At 23.8% G+C, this 15112-nt stretch overlaps 2 protein-coding genes and 1 non-coding gene across 3 annotated transcripts in view; 2 read left to right on the forward strand and 1 right to left on the reverse strand.

Annotated features, from left to right (window-relative positions):
• Positions 1–10555, reverse strand: part of LOC126904979 (uncharacterized) — a 13842-nt gene extending 3287 nt beyond the window's left edge. The window contains exons 1-7 of the mRNA XM_050684383.1: positions 10322–10555; positions 8736–8820; positions 7494–7684; positions 7048–7237; positions 6334–6553; positions 5140–5325; positions 2411–2502 (exon numbers count right to left, since the gene is read on the reverse strand). Coding sequence (XP_050540340.1) covers positions 2411–2502; positions 5140–5325; positions 6334–6553; positions 7048–7237; positions 7494–7684; positions 8736–8815 — 959 coding nt within the window. The 5' untranslated portion in view covers positions 8816–8820; positions 10322–10555. The remainder of the gene's footprint in view (positions 1–2410; positions 2503–5139; positions 5326–6333; positions 6554–7047; positions 7238–7493; positions 7685–8735; positions 8821–10321) is intronic.
• Positions 10556–10750: 195 nt separating this feature from the next.
• Positions 10751–10857, forward strand: LOC126906445 (U6 spliceosomal RNA). The gene has a single exon (XR_007704261.1). It is a non-coding gene; the product is annotated as a U6 spliceosomal RNA (small nuclear RNA).
• A 1771-nt stretch (positions 10858–12628) lies between these two features.
• The window catches only part of LOC126903533 (guanine nucleotide-binding protein-like 1), an 8000-nt gene continuing 5516 nt past the window's right edge, over positions 12629–15112 (forward strand). Inside the window, exons 1-2 of the mRNA XM_050681720.1 lie at positions 12629–12874; positions 13106–13223. Coding sequence (XP_050537677.1) covers positions 12772–12874; positions 13106–13223 — 221 coding nt within the window. The 5' untranslated portion in view covers positions 12629–12771. The remainder of the gene's footprint in view (positions 12875–13105; positions 13224–15112) is intronic.

The raw sequence follows: 15112 nt of genomic DNA on the forward strand, positions 1-15112 counted from the left end.
TTCACGGTGAAAATGGCTACCAAATGCTATTATTGTGTGAAAATTCTCAATTTTATTTTTTACATTTTTAACTTTATAATGCTATAACTTATTGAAAAGTGTATTGATCAATATAATTTTTTTATGGGAAATACTATTTTTTAATATTCCTTTTTTCATTCGACATACTTTATCTTAATCAGGATATTAATAAGGAACTAGCAGTTTATGAAGCTTTTGGAATAATCCACCATTTTTTTAAAATTAAACGCTATCTAAAGACTTGCATCGAAGCGTTTTTTTTTTGATAGTGATTTTAATCACTATCAGATATTATTATACTTGATCCATCTATGCCACGTCACCACTGTGCCGCGACCCCCCTGTGCTGAGTTTTTTTGTTTACCTGACAGAGTAAATAAGACAAAGCTAATATCCCAAATGGAATTTGTTGCAACTCGTAAACTTTTCGTTTAAATCTTTTGAAATTATTTTAGTGATATATTTACTTATTGTATTCGTTTTGCAGCGATTTAAGAGATCGGAATTCCTCCAGTCTTCCCTACAATGTCATATGTTTTAAATTAATTTTTTTTATTACATGTAATAAAAATGATTATTAAAATAAGTAGATAATAATATGTTATATGTTTTATTTAATTGCTTATAATTCTTTCAATTCCCCTGCTGTAAATTATACATATTATTTTATCAATATTTTTTCTCATTATTTTCATAGAACATTTTTGAAATACAATAATCAACCACGAATGACATTGAATTTCATGAGTTTTCAATCTAATATTTTTGTACGATTATAATTATAATAAATGTTATCAAATGAAATATATATAGAAGATCGGCTATATATAATTTTTAAGTTACTATCCTATTCAGCCTAATACCTTTACAATATTATAATAAATAAAACGAATTCATTTAAATAATTTAAATTGGCATTTCATTTTTAACAGCGAGTACATTATTTCAGAAGTATATTTTAGTTCAAAAATCAGTCAAAACAGCTGTCAGCCTTGGCCTTTATCGATCCAATAATACTGGAGATATTCCTCAACCTTCACTATAGTCCGTTCTCGGGACGATTATCGGCGGTATAAATTTTTTTTGCGGTTAAAAACATGAGCGCAAATTTACTACCCATGTATGTGTTTTTTTATATTATTCTGAACCTAACCCTTCTTAATCCTTAAATCTTTTGTAAATAAAAACATTAAAGAATTAAAAGTTGTTAACTGACTAATATAAATAATAAATATTTTAACATACTTCAACAAATGAATTTATATTTAGTTCAATTAATGCTCTTTGATTATGATAATTTTAATGTATTTTTATGTAAACACATGACTAGAATATTTTTTTCTCGATTTCATAATATGGAAAATCAATGTCTTAAAAAAGGTGATTCGTACTTCAACTGAAGTGTGAAAAACCGATAAATTTAAAAATGTATTTTTCAAAATTGTTGTTAAAAAAAAATTTTATTTTAACATTGGTACCTTTGTTTCCTTAAAACGGAAATTCAGCACTAGATGAACGAATAGTGAAGTTTCCTTTCGGTATGATTTTTTATTATAACACTATAATATATTAGGAATTTGATGACCTAAAAAATCCTTAAAAAAGTTCCAAGAGTTCCAAAAATGACATAAAGATAAAAAATATAATCCTTGAAAATGACTTAAAAGATAATTTAAAACGAGAATAAATTAACAAAAATGATTTAAACAATGCAAAAAAAAGACTAATTTTTTTTAGATTTCAAAAAATTTTAAAATGCAAAAAGATTATATTTTTAAATTGTTTATTAAAAAATTATTTAGGGTGTTCAGGAAATAAGAAACGGGTTTCTATTGTTCTCATTGTAACAATTGACTTGTTTTCTTATTTACTAAATACTTTGTATGTAAAAAAGATAAATGCAAAATAAAAATTTGGTCACAACTCAAATTTTAAAGTTTAATAAAACTTAACTTTTAAAAATTACACTTTAACCCTTTATGGGTTATAATATATAATGAGTTAAATTGAGATCATAACTCTTATGAAACTATTGGATACAAATTATTCTTAATTAATGTTGATTTGGATGTTTATTTTGACACAAACACTTTTTTGAATGCATGTCACAATACTTTAATTTTATTCGAGTAACTCGATATTTAAAAATATACACATAAATGCAAAAATTCAAAATAGTGAATGTACAAACACTATGTAAGTCTTTAAATATTGTTTAAAAATTATGTATTCAGATTATGTATGTCTGTCTTGTAGTATTTGAATTTACAACATCATACAAGATATTAAAATGTTTTTTTTTCTATATAACTGTATAACATACATTTTACATTGAAATATTATGATATAGAATTACCATTAACTTAATTACAGTATTTATTTTGAATACCTGTCATGTTCAAAAATTTTCTGGTATCCACCAAAACATTTTACATCCGATTTTTTTTCCAATTTCATATTTCTGTTTACAATAACGAGGTTTCAATAGTTCTGTCAAATAAAAGGTACAGCCAATTTTTTATTGCAATAATACGAAGAGAAATTAAATAAAAAGCGTCCGTTCCATGTATAGTTTTTATCAAAATCAGCAAAACCTAATTAGGTTAATTATAATTCATTTTCTTAACTTATTAATTTATATGTTTTGTATATAAATTATAAAGTTTGATTATTACTATAATTAGTATTTAACAATTAATTAATTTATCAATAATTTTATTTTATTAATTCATTATTTAAATTCACTGAATCAAGTAAAATTTACATAGCATAAGAAATGTAAGAACTACCGGCAAACGCTACTAACCGTAGCCAACGACTGGATGACAATAACGAGACGACCGATTTTGTATGTTAGCAGCGATTTGCCGGTAAGCTGGTGGGGCGCTTGTAACAACTCGATACTAGAAGACCGTGTGATTGTTTTAAGAATTGCAATTTCACCTTAGGCTGTAACGCAATTTTTTGTGAATTGTGTTTTCAATTAATATTTAAAAAGACGAATTAAGCTATATTATAAGTTCTAAATCAAGTCATTACTTAATGAAATAATTTATTCAAAAAAACCAGTGTGCGCGGATGAAGTGAAACTTCTTTTAGAGTCATTCAATTGATAGAATATTAAGTTTGTATTGGGATAAAACAAAAAAATACATCTACAAATTTTATTTTCAGATGAAAATAATTAATTTTATTATTATTATTAATTTTCTCATTCCTTTGTCACGAAAGATATAATGAGCTTGTGATAACTGAACTAACTAATGTTAGTTTTGAACTATCAAAGATATTATGTAAAAATTGCATCTATTGTGGAGTTTTTTAATTTTTTGATGTACGATCAAAATAATTTGAAATCAAACTATTTAAAGCACTTAAAAAAAAACATTACTTCAATTTTCGAAAATACAGTGTTAAATTATAATATAAAATATACTTTATTACTTACTATTATTATTTATTAATAAAAGTATACAATGTGATTCATTTATCACGAACCACTTAATTAATAGAAAAATAAAAAAATTATTAATAATTTTTTTATTTGTTTCTTTAAGTTAAATGTTTTTTCAATTTTTCAATATTAAGTTTTTTTTATGTTTATACCTTATTTTTTTTTTTTAACATTCTGTTAAGAAGTTTCACTTCAAAAATTAAAAATTCATATTTATTGTTTTTGCGTTAGAACCTATTTATTCTCAAATATTTGCTGAATAAATGCAGACGTTTAGAATTTTGTCACTAGTAATCTAAAATTATACTATGACCCAAAATTTGATTAAAGTTTTATTTTATTGTTCTATTACTATTTGTTTTCTAACTATTTATTTAAAATTTCAATAATTGTACGTAATTATTGTTGATAAGTACGATAATAATATCCAAAAAAATATCTAATTTGTAGATTACACACTTTAAATTTTTTTTATATTTTACATATAAGTAATTATTAATCACATGTATAAAAATACCCATTTGATTGTAACCCAACCCAACTAACCATAGTTTTTAATTTTATTATAGCCAGAACTAATCATGATTAATTGTGAAAAATTTAGTACTTTATAAATAAGTAGTAAAAAAGGAATGTAAATTTAAGTTGAATTGACATTAAACATTTTTAACAAATGGCCTGTTCATAATAAGTCACATTTTAGTTTTTGTACAAACATAGTCAAATTTGATTATACTAAAAAAAAATTGTTAATACTGTATCATAATTACATTTGAATGTTTATTGACTAATTGTTGATAAAGAAAAAGCAACCTTGCAAATAGGGTTTTAAATATTTCAACATTTAGAATTGTTTCGCAACCATCTTCCTTGGATAAAGCTTAAGACCATTATTTTGATGATTTTAATTGATAAAAATGTGGTAATTCATTCATATTACTACCGTTTTTATTGAAAGTCAAAACAAACGTTTCACTTTTTTATAAATGTTAGAGGACTCATTTTACCATGATAACTAAAAATAAACAATTCAATACAAAATAATATAATTTATATTAGTTCGTACTCAACAGTAATGAATTAAATTTGATAAGACAGGTCTTCTTGTCCATTATGATTATACAATTAAGAGGGCGATCAAGTTAACACAATAATATATGTACTCATAATGTATTAGAATATTTATTTAAAAAATATACTCTTACATAGACTATAGATAATTTTTTTTGCCTTTTATTAGAGTCATAGCAGTTTATAAATTATGGGTACTTCTAGACAGGTTGTTGGTCTGTTACTAGTGAGAGGGATGACAACTGAACTGATGTCTTACTCAGTAAATAGAGCGGCCTGTAACTGAGTTTATAAACTGAGACAATGCATATTAAGCACTGCCGTGTGTTACTCACTCAGACACAGTCCCTCTTAAATAAGTAATTAAGAAATGTAATTATTATAATTTTGAATTGAAAAAAATAAGATTTTTCAGTAACTATTTGTAATTTAGATAATTGATTTTATAATTGTAGCATCTTAATTTTCAATAAATAATGGAATAAATGAAATAAAATAGTAATAATTGGAATAATATTTAAAAGTACTTGAGTATATTTTTAGAGTTTAGAAACACAACTTGTTTATCATAAAAATGTAAAAAAGTACATTCATTTATATTTATGAAGGATTGATGAATGAAACTTAATATGTTCTTCAATATAAGATGAAACAAAATAATAACTATGATCATATCCTTTTTCATAATTGACAGTAATTTTAATATTTTCATTTTCACTTGCAGCCTTAACAAAATTTTCAATTAGCAAATCTTCTTTTAAAAACTCATCTGCAGTACCCTAGAACCATTAGAATGCTAAATTAGAATTAATCTAGGAAATCAATATGAATGGGAAATTTTTAATTTTTGAAAGACTACAACAGTAAAGAAGACATTTAATGTAAACAGTGAAAAATTAAGATTAGAATATTGTTTATTAGTTTCATATATTTCTTAATTTATCAGTCATAAATTACTTTTTATATTCATCCCTTTTACTTTATGAGGATGACTTTATTTCTTAAATCACAAAATTGCTCTAATTTTTCCTTTGGTGTATTTTTACAAATAACTGATTATGTACAAATTAATGTTTTTAACTAATAATGCATTATGATCAATAATTATATTAATTTTTTTGATTAATTCAATAACAATTATTAAATTAATCATTAAAATATCACTGTTACAATAAGTGTAAAAATAGTAGAGTTGTAATTTTTAAAAATAAGGACTGAAAAAATGTAAGTTATGAATTGAATATGTTGAAAACATATAACACTTAAAGATTGATCGGATTCTCATAAACCACATGATTATTCACATAATAAATACAATATTAAAAAAAAACTTGTTAGTTTTTTTTAATAATTAATTAATGGTTACACATATATTTTGATTTATTATCTATTAATTAATCTTAAGAATCATTCCATATAATTTATAAGAATTTAAGCTTTAATTTTTCAAATGGCAACATACATATTAAACTAGATTATAAAATTAAAAATAATATAATTAAGAAAGTGACTGGCCAATAATAATTTTGGACCAGTACTTAGAAAATTATTAACATTATATAACTAGGAAAGAGAAGAGATTTAAGTGAAAAATGTCCAACTGTAATAACAAACTTTTATTTTTTTAATTAGATCAATTTTTATTTTATTAGTTAGTTAAATATGTATGTGATGATTTAATAGATGAATTCAAAAACTAATTAACACATGATAAATTAAGAAGTACATGAAAATAAAATAAATTTCCTTGTAAATATTTTTATTTTTAATCAATTAAATAGTATTACCACATGTATTAGTATCTCAACTTTTGGTCCGTTGTAAGATGTAACTATATGAGTAGGATCCCAATCTTTCCAAGTTTCTTCATCTTTTCCAATTAAAGTTATTAGTCCTTCCCTCAGTGTAGGTGAGTTGGAAATATTGCAAACAGGAGCAAATCCTGATACTGATTTAAATTTAGTTGGATTAAGTAATGAACACAGTAATGCTCCATGTCCTCCCATACTAAAAAATAGTAAAATCAATATTAAATATTTTTTATTAAATGAAAATAATAAAATAATAACAAAATAAATATGATATGAATTGTAGAACTTATAAGTTATCTGTCTTATAAAATAGGCAAAAAATTCTTTCATTATGAATCGCATGATTATTGATCATAGGATTGCACTCTGTGCAACAAATCTTTAAGCTAAGTTATACTAGTTAAAATATGAAAATTCATTCAAGGTTGCAAATACTCATCATGTTTGTGATAAAAGTAGACTATTAGACCAAATGCAAAGATGAATGAAATATTATAAATGAATATAGCCAACTATCAGAAGCAAACCAGAGTACGGTGTTTACCTATTTGGTGTATGCTATTACTTTGAGGGGTTTCATGTTGAAATGATAATAGTTTAGACGAAAACTATAAAAATGGCTTATCATATAGATTTAGCCCTTAAAGAGATGTAAAAAGATAGTATTTAAATGCAAAAAACTGATATTACCTGTGTCCAGTAATAGATACACAGTTATTTAACACTGGAAAGTTGTTTAATATCAATTGATATAGTTCTTCAGTTATGTAAGTATACATTTGGTAATGTTTATTCCAAGGTTCTTGAGTAGCATTCACATACATTGAAGCACCTGATCCTACATTCCATTTTTCTTCTTCGTTAGGAATATTACATTTTCCTAAAAATAAAATCATGCTATTACATGGAAAATTTAAAAATTTTGCTGTAAAATATTAATTAATAGAACTAAAATATTCAATGGATACATATTAAATTAATATTATTAAAAAAAATAGTAAACTGAATAGTTAAAAATTATTACTTAAATTATAAGAAGTAAAATAACAAATAAAATGTTGCTATTCATTATTTTAACAAAAAAAAAATTATTCTATTTCATTAATATCAAATCTATACATTAGAATAAAACGTACTAGGACTTGTATCAGGTGTAATGACAATAATTTTATACTGAGATGCTATTCTTTGAAATCCTGATTTTGTAATAACATTTTGTTCAGTACATGTCAAACCAGATAAATAAAACAACACAGGAAATCTTTCTGCTTCATTTTCCTGAGGAGGAATATATATACCGAATTTCATGTTGCATTTTACTACATTACTATAAAAAAAAAATTATGTCAATATTGTACATTATAGTAAAATTACTAATAGGGCTAGATTGAGACAAAAAAAACTGTACGCAGGCTTTTTATTTTTTTGGCACAGTACCTTCAGTGCTTAATTGTTAATACGGCATTCAGAATGAGTCATTAGAAATGTTAAGTTTCAAGCATATTTTATTAATGAATAGTATAAAATCGTATTTACTTCCTCAAATTTACATGATCTTACAAGTTCTTAGAAAAATTGATGAAGATGTAATAAAGTTATAACTTTTATATACACATTGTAATTTTCAATAGAAAACTTTCAAAAAATTATTATTATTATGTTATTGTTTAGTTAATTTCTTCAATTTTAAAATTAATAATTTATTATACATAAAAATTAATTTAATTTAANTTGGCTAACCAAGCCATATCTTCTACTTTCTCATCAAAAATAATGTCACTACCATATAAAGATATTTTAAAAATAATCAACCGAATTTCCGTCCAACAGTGGCAAACCCAATGGGATGGTACTACCAATAACAAATTAAAAAACATTAAAAAAACTGTCCATAAATGGCGTTCGCCTATCAACCCAGCTCGCGTAGTAGATACCCTTATCACCAAAGTCAGAATAGGGCATACAAGACTCACACACTCACACATTTTCAACAAAGAGGAACAACCGTATTGCTCTACATGTGAAGTACCATTGACCATTGAACACTTAACACTCCACTGTCCCACATACAATGATGAACGGAGTATACTAGGCCACCCCAACAACATGGAGGAAGCTCTGGGCGAAGCAAACACGGATGCCATTTACAGATTCTATGAAACCGCAAGACTTGTAAATTTAATGTAAATTCATAACATTATTGTATAAAATTTAATGATAAATATGTGTATATAGTTTAAATCAATTGATTGTCAACTTATAACTTTAATTAATGTACAAATAATAATCATGAAAAAAAAAAAAAAACTGTAGGCTAATGTCCATAAGTTGTCGAAGCCTTTTCATAAAAAAAAAAAAAAAAAAATTAATTTAACTACCTATAATGCTCATATACTTTTTGATGACCATCAAAGCATTTATTATTAGTGATTATTTTCATTTCTGTTTGAGTATTCATTGTACCTGAAAAAATATTTTTTTATGAAAATAAGAGGAAAAATTTAATATTATTTTTATTTTAGTGATAATTAGTAACAAAATTGACAATATTAACTAACAATTATGTAAACAAATTTTTTTTAAATTGTTTTTAAATAGATATGATATAAATACTGTTGTATCATAAATATTTATAGTACATTTTATATACTTTTTCAAAAAAATATATAAGAATAAATACAGATACTCTTAATTTATTTAAATACTTTTTTTTTTTATCTAAATTTGAGTTCACATTTAACATGAAAAGTAAAAAATGTCTAACAACAGAAAATAAAACTTAATATTTCCTATAAATGATAATTAGTGTTTAACTAAGTAAACCATTTTTTCACATTCAAGATATTAAGTTTAATCAACCGTTAATTAATGATCTAGCGAGTAATACTTTTTAGTAAATTTCAACAAAGTTTATGTTGCAATAAAATGTCTTATTAAATTTATCAAGTTAAAACTTAAGCCATTTAAAAATTTCAAAATATTTTATTGTAGTGTTCCTTCTTTTTTAAGTATAGCACTAGCAACACTAAATATACACTATACAGAAGCACTTGATAGAGTATTATAATACAATGTTGGGAAGGAATTCATTAAAAAAATAACAGATACCTGGAACAAGTTCTTTTTGAAGGAACAAAGCAGCTTCCTTTAAAAATCAAGGAACACAAACAAAATGTAGAGTTCCTATAAATTTAAGCGTTTTTAATTTCTTATTCTTTATTTGTAGGCATTATAAACATAAATATATTTTTACATTGACTATTAACAATATCTTTTATATTTAAATCTGATATTAAATAAATTACTATATTAAATGGGAAATTTTTTATTTTATTTTTTTCAAACAAAAATGGTACTAAATGAAGAATGATTTCTTTTTTAAAAACGGGATATGTTTCTATTGTAGGAAGTCAATGACAAATGAATATAGGTAATTTAAAAAGGAATTTTTTTAACATTGATATTAGAATAAAAGCTTTTTTTATAATATTTATAATACACATTTGTATTTAATATATGAATATATCTATACTATTGTAGTAATTTGTAGATTTTAACTAAGTTTTGTAAATTTTAAATAAGTAGAATATTAATTTTAAGTTTTTATATGCAAAATATTCAAAATTATGTAGTTGTGGATATCCATAAAATAATAGAGATCTTAATAAATTTATTTTCCTAATATTTTTGCACATAAACTTTGTTAGTTAGTTTGAGAACATTTTTAAAAAATAATAAAAATTAGTTATAATATTATTGTGTGGTGTCAAAGTCTAAGTAATACCAATACTGTATATATATGAATATCAAAGTCTACATTTTGAGAGATAATTGTTAATGTTTTCTTTAACCCTAAAAAAAAATGATAATTTATCTAAATTACTAATAAAAACTTGTATACTTAGACTTGGTTATAGTAAAGATTATTCAAAATTTAAAGTAAAGTAAATTTTAATTTTGTTACCTATTTGTAATTAGAACAAAAACCAATCGTGAAATGTAGTTAGAATGTTATATTTTCCGTTTAAAAATATGTTCGAATATTTAGTTAATCAATATTTTTCAACATTTATTTTAATATTCAACATTTGAGCAATTATAGCATGCAACATGTAAGAATAATTATAAATTATGATTTTAACCAAAGGAACAATATGAAAATGAATATTAAACGGTATGTTTTGAATTAATTGAGGAAGAAAGGAATCATTAATAAAAATATGATAACGTTTATTATTTTATGAAATTAGATATTATAACAGCGCGATCTATATTTTTAAAAATTATAAATATTAAGTTTTACTATTATAAGAAATAATGAGGGTAAATCTAGCATGAATTGAAATTACATCTTATGAACAGTATATAATTCAAAACCAACCCTCCTCCCCGTGTACTTGCTTCGGCAGTACATATACTAAAATTGGAACGATACAGAGAAGATTAGCATGGCCCCTGCGCAAGGATGACACGCAAAATCGTGAAGCGTTCCACATTTTTTTATTAAAAATTATTAGCTTAATAAGACATTATCTTCGTATTAATATACAAATATATTTATACTGAGGTTCAGTAAGTAAACAAACATGTCAGTTTTAAAAACAATGAAAATAGAACCCTGTTCCTTTATTTACTGAACACTACATAAAAAAAATTGTATAATATATTATATATTCGTTTTTTTAATACGAAATACATGTTTTAGAAGTTTCTACTGATTTTTTTATGAAAATTGTAAAATTATGATTATATTACACAAAATATATACTCGATTTTTTAATTTGTCTTACAAACAAAGCATTATGGTTACTATAATTATGACAATAAATTGAAATAGTACATGGGTAAATCCATATCAAATCATCTAAAGTCGTTGCGCGACCACTTTATTTTTTTTAAGTTGCGGTTAGATATCAAACTTGAAATTTTTTTCATAGAAACTACATACATAGTACTATATTGTGTGAAAAAATCATATTAAAATATTTTGTTCCACCAGAGAAAAATTAAAATAAAAAAGTTTAAAAATTGATTTTTTAGAAATTCGAGCATTTTTAAATATGTCCCAATAAAAAACGGTAAGAGTAAAATGTTTCAAAACACAATTAAATATTACTGTGAATGTACGTTAATATTTAGGAAAAAAAATTAATTAAAAAAATATGATTTTTCATAATCAATTTGATCTTTGAAAATTACATTATTTTGTAAAAAAAGCTCAATTTAGAAAACAAAACTTTCCAACTTAAAAGTTNAGAAAACAAAATTTTCCAACTTAAAAGTTAAAAAACGTGTTGGTAATTATGGGATATGTTAGAGTATTGCATAAAAAAAAAACGATGAAAGTTTCAAGTCTTAAATATAAATACTGTTATCATAAAAATATTTTTACGAATTACAAATATTTCATAATTTAAAATTTTTGATAAGTCATAAATAAATTTTCGTAAAACTTTTTTTATTTTTTCTTCTTATATACTAGACAATTTGTGTGTAAAATTAAAAAAATAAAATAAAGTGGTTGCGCAACGACTTTGGATGATTTGATATGGATTTACCCACATATATTCTGACGTATACGAAGGGTTTGACTGTTCGTCAGTGTCCAGCGACATGTCAAACTCATCTTTCAAAATGTTTTCTCAATACTATAAACCTAACTTAATATCTAAAATGTGTATTGAAAATTTTTCAAGTGGTCCATTAACCCTTCTTTGAAATTGAGTTGTTAGTGGTGTACAAAAATAAATCCAAATTCCCTCTCACCCTTGTAAAATAATGAAGAGGGATTTTACCTTATCTAGTACGTAATATGTTTGACTGGGCCTCATAAAACCCAAAAGATATCTATTTAAAACTCTCCCCCACTGTAAATTAGCACTTTGTGTACAAAATTCTCAAAACTTATTTATCCTTAATGATGAATCTTATTATATAAAAGAACAAGGAAAAAAACGCTTTTCTGGGAAAATTACTTACCGTGCTCGGATTTTCAAGTATTTTTTTTTTTAATGATAGTAGGTCACCAGACTCCGGAAAATTATTGGTTTTAATATGCGCATTGACTCATTTCTGCTCATACGTTTATCCTGAACCTAAATTATGTGGTGTAATATGTATTTTTATTAGGATACTATTTTGCGTTTGCACATAGCACTATATTTTATCGAGGAATGTTATATGTTATATATAAATTTCAAAACTAAAAAGTTAAAAATTAATTTTAACTTTTTAGTTCGATGTGCTCTAAAAGTGTGTTTTTTTAACTTATATTTGTTTTATCACATATTGTTGGATTTACTAAAAGTGATAAGGAAATATCTTGAAATAACGATTAACAAGCATTACCATTGACTTTTCTAACATATTCAACATTCAACATTCATAAATCAGAATTTATTTTTCGATCTTAAAATGCCTCAGGGGCGTCGCAAATTGCCTTTTAGCGGCAAACAAAAGAAGCAACAGTTACAGGAAAAAAGAAAAAGAAAACAGTTGAATAGTGCAACAAGAAATGGTATCTTTTAATTTATTTTTAACCAATCTACATTGTGCAATAAATGAATTAATAATTATAAAAAATTGTAAATGGTGTACTAATAACATTACTAATTGGATTAATTTACAAAAATTAAATTTAAGGAATATTGAGTTTTATAATTTGTAATAACGTATTATTTCTATTAAAAAAAAAAGTTTACCCTTTTATAATTAAACACATAAAAATTTACTTTAAATTTTATTATAGATCTTGTATATGAACATACAGAACATAAGAAAGAAGCTTATAAACAAGAAACTGACTTAGATGTGCAGTGTATCAATCAACAACCATTACAACGCGGAGGCAGATCTAATCCTAATCAGTAATATATACTAATATTATTAATTTTGTTAAGTTCACATTGATATCAAAATATAAATTAAAAGTTTGTTATTTTTCCATGGATCTATTATTGTAACCAGAAACTAGGCATATGTAAATAAGTGCAACTAAAAACATTTTTTTTGAAGTGCTAAATTAATTTTTCCTCAACTCTATTTTAACTTTGATGCAAAGCTTAAAAGGTATTAATTTTACTATGATGTGTTTTTTTTTATGTTTGTTGCCATTTTTATTCAGCTCTCATTAGACCGATTTCATTCAACGATACATCAAAATATCACAATTCTTATCTTGTTGAAGATAAAATTGAAAAAAAATTGTCCCGATGATATTATCTTCTATGTGCAAATGGCTGCCTTATTGCCATTTTTCTTTTCTAATTTTGGACACCAAAATTGAACAAAAAATTTAATTTTTGTGTAAAAATAACCATTTATTGTTTGTTACTGTAATACTTAAAGTTATTATAACTTTTTTGAAAAATTTATAAATTAAAACAATTTTTTTTATAAGTATCTTAGGCATTTTCCTTTCATTTGGCATTAAATTTTTGAAAATCCCCTTATGTGCCTACCCATAGGAAGAGATTTAAAATAAAAATTTTGGCACAAAAATTTTACCTTTTTAGCTTAACTTTTGAAAATCTTTCAGAAATATTCTGAGCTTCAAAAATATATTAAAATAAAGCTTTTATTATTCACTATGAGTAAAAAAAAAAATTTCTTACCCATTATACTAGAAATCTTACTCTTTATATATAAATAGCCCATGAAGCTGGACAAAAAATATTATTTTTGTGTAAAAAATTATCGTTTTTAGGGTTGTTATAAATTTTTATTTACTATTAACTTGTCTACATTTTAAATCAAAGGTTTAGTTCTGTAGAAAGGTGGGGGTAAATAATCCATTTAACTAATCCTCTTTTATAAAAAAGATTTAAGTGTTAGTATTAAATATTTTAGACTTTTAATATCAATCCAATAAGTATATTAAAAGAAAGGGGCTGCTCTTTCTAAAAAGAATGTTTTAGTTTATGATAAATTGAGGTAAGGCAATGAGGTAATTACAGAATGATTAATTTAATAGCCACTTGATAGTTATTCTTTTCTACTTTTTCTTTTAGTTCAATGTTTATCTCAATTTTTCAATATTAAGTTTTTTTTATATCCATACCTTATAAGTATATCAACTTAAATTTGTCAAATTAACTAGCTTATATAATAGATAATTATCTAATTATTTCCTTAAATACATCAGTTTTTCCTGATTGTTTTTGAACATTTGATAGGTTGATAATAACTTAAGGGTAAGTAGTTATTGATATACAAGCATTTTTCATATATAGAGTGGTTATATAATATGGATGAAATTATCCATTTTAATAACCAACTCTAAGTATTAAAATCTTGTACTTAAATAAGTATTTATCTTGAAGTTATTATTGGCCTACCAAATTTTTTTGTAAGAAAATCTCTAAAAACACAGACTATTTTGTAGTTTTTAAATAATTAAAAATTTTTTTTTATTAAAAATAAATATACATTGTACCTATTCTAAGAATGTAAAAATTGATAAAAAATTAAAAAATGTACAGCAAAATTTTATTTATGTCAACAGTTTTAAGAATTATTAGTTAGATCTATATTACTCTGTATATATAATTTTCCAAAATTTTTTTAGGGGGAGAGCTAATTTATCATGGGACTAGTCAGACACCCTATTTGTACTTTAGAATATGTAATGTTTATAGGAGGTTTTAATTAAACTTTCTCAGTTTAATAAAGTTGAATTAGACTTATATTAGCTTCGATGCGAAGCTGAGAAGGTATTATTTTACTAAGATGTGTTTTTTTTTTTTTTTTTTTTTTT

The sequence above is a fragment of the Daktulosphaira vitifoliae genome, unplaced genomic scaffold (genome assembly GCF_025091365.1).
Source record: "Daktulosphaira vitifoliae isolate Bord-2020 unplaced genomic scaffold, ASM2509136v1 Scaffold_4, whole genome shotgun sequence".
Lineage (NCBI taxonomy): Eukaryota > Metazoa > Arthropoda > Insecta > Hemiptera > Phylloxeridae > Daktulosphaira > Daktulosphaira vitifoliae.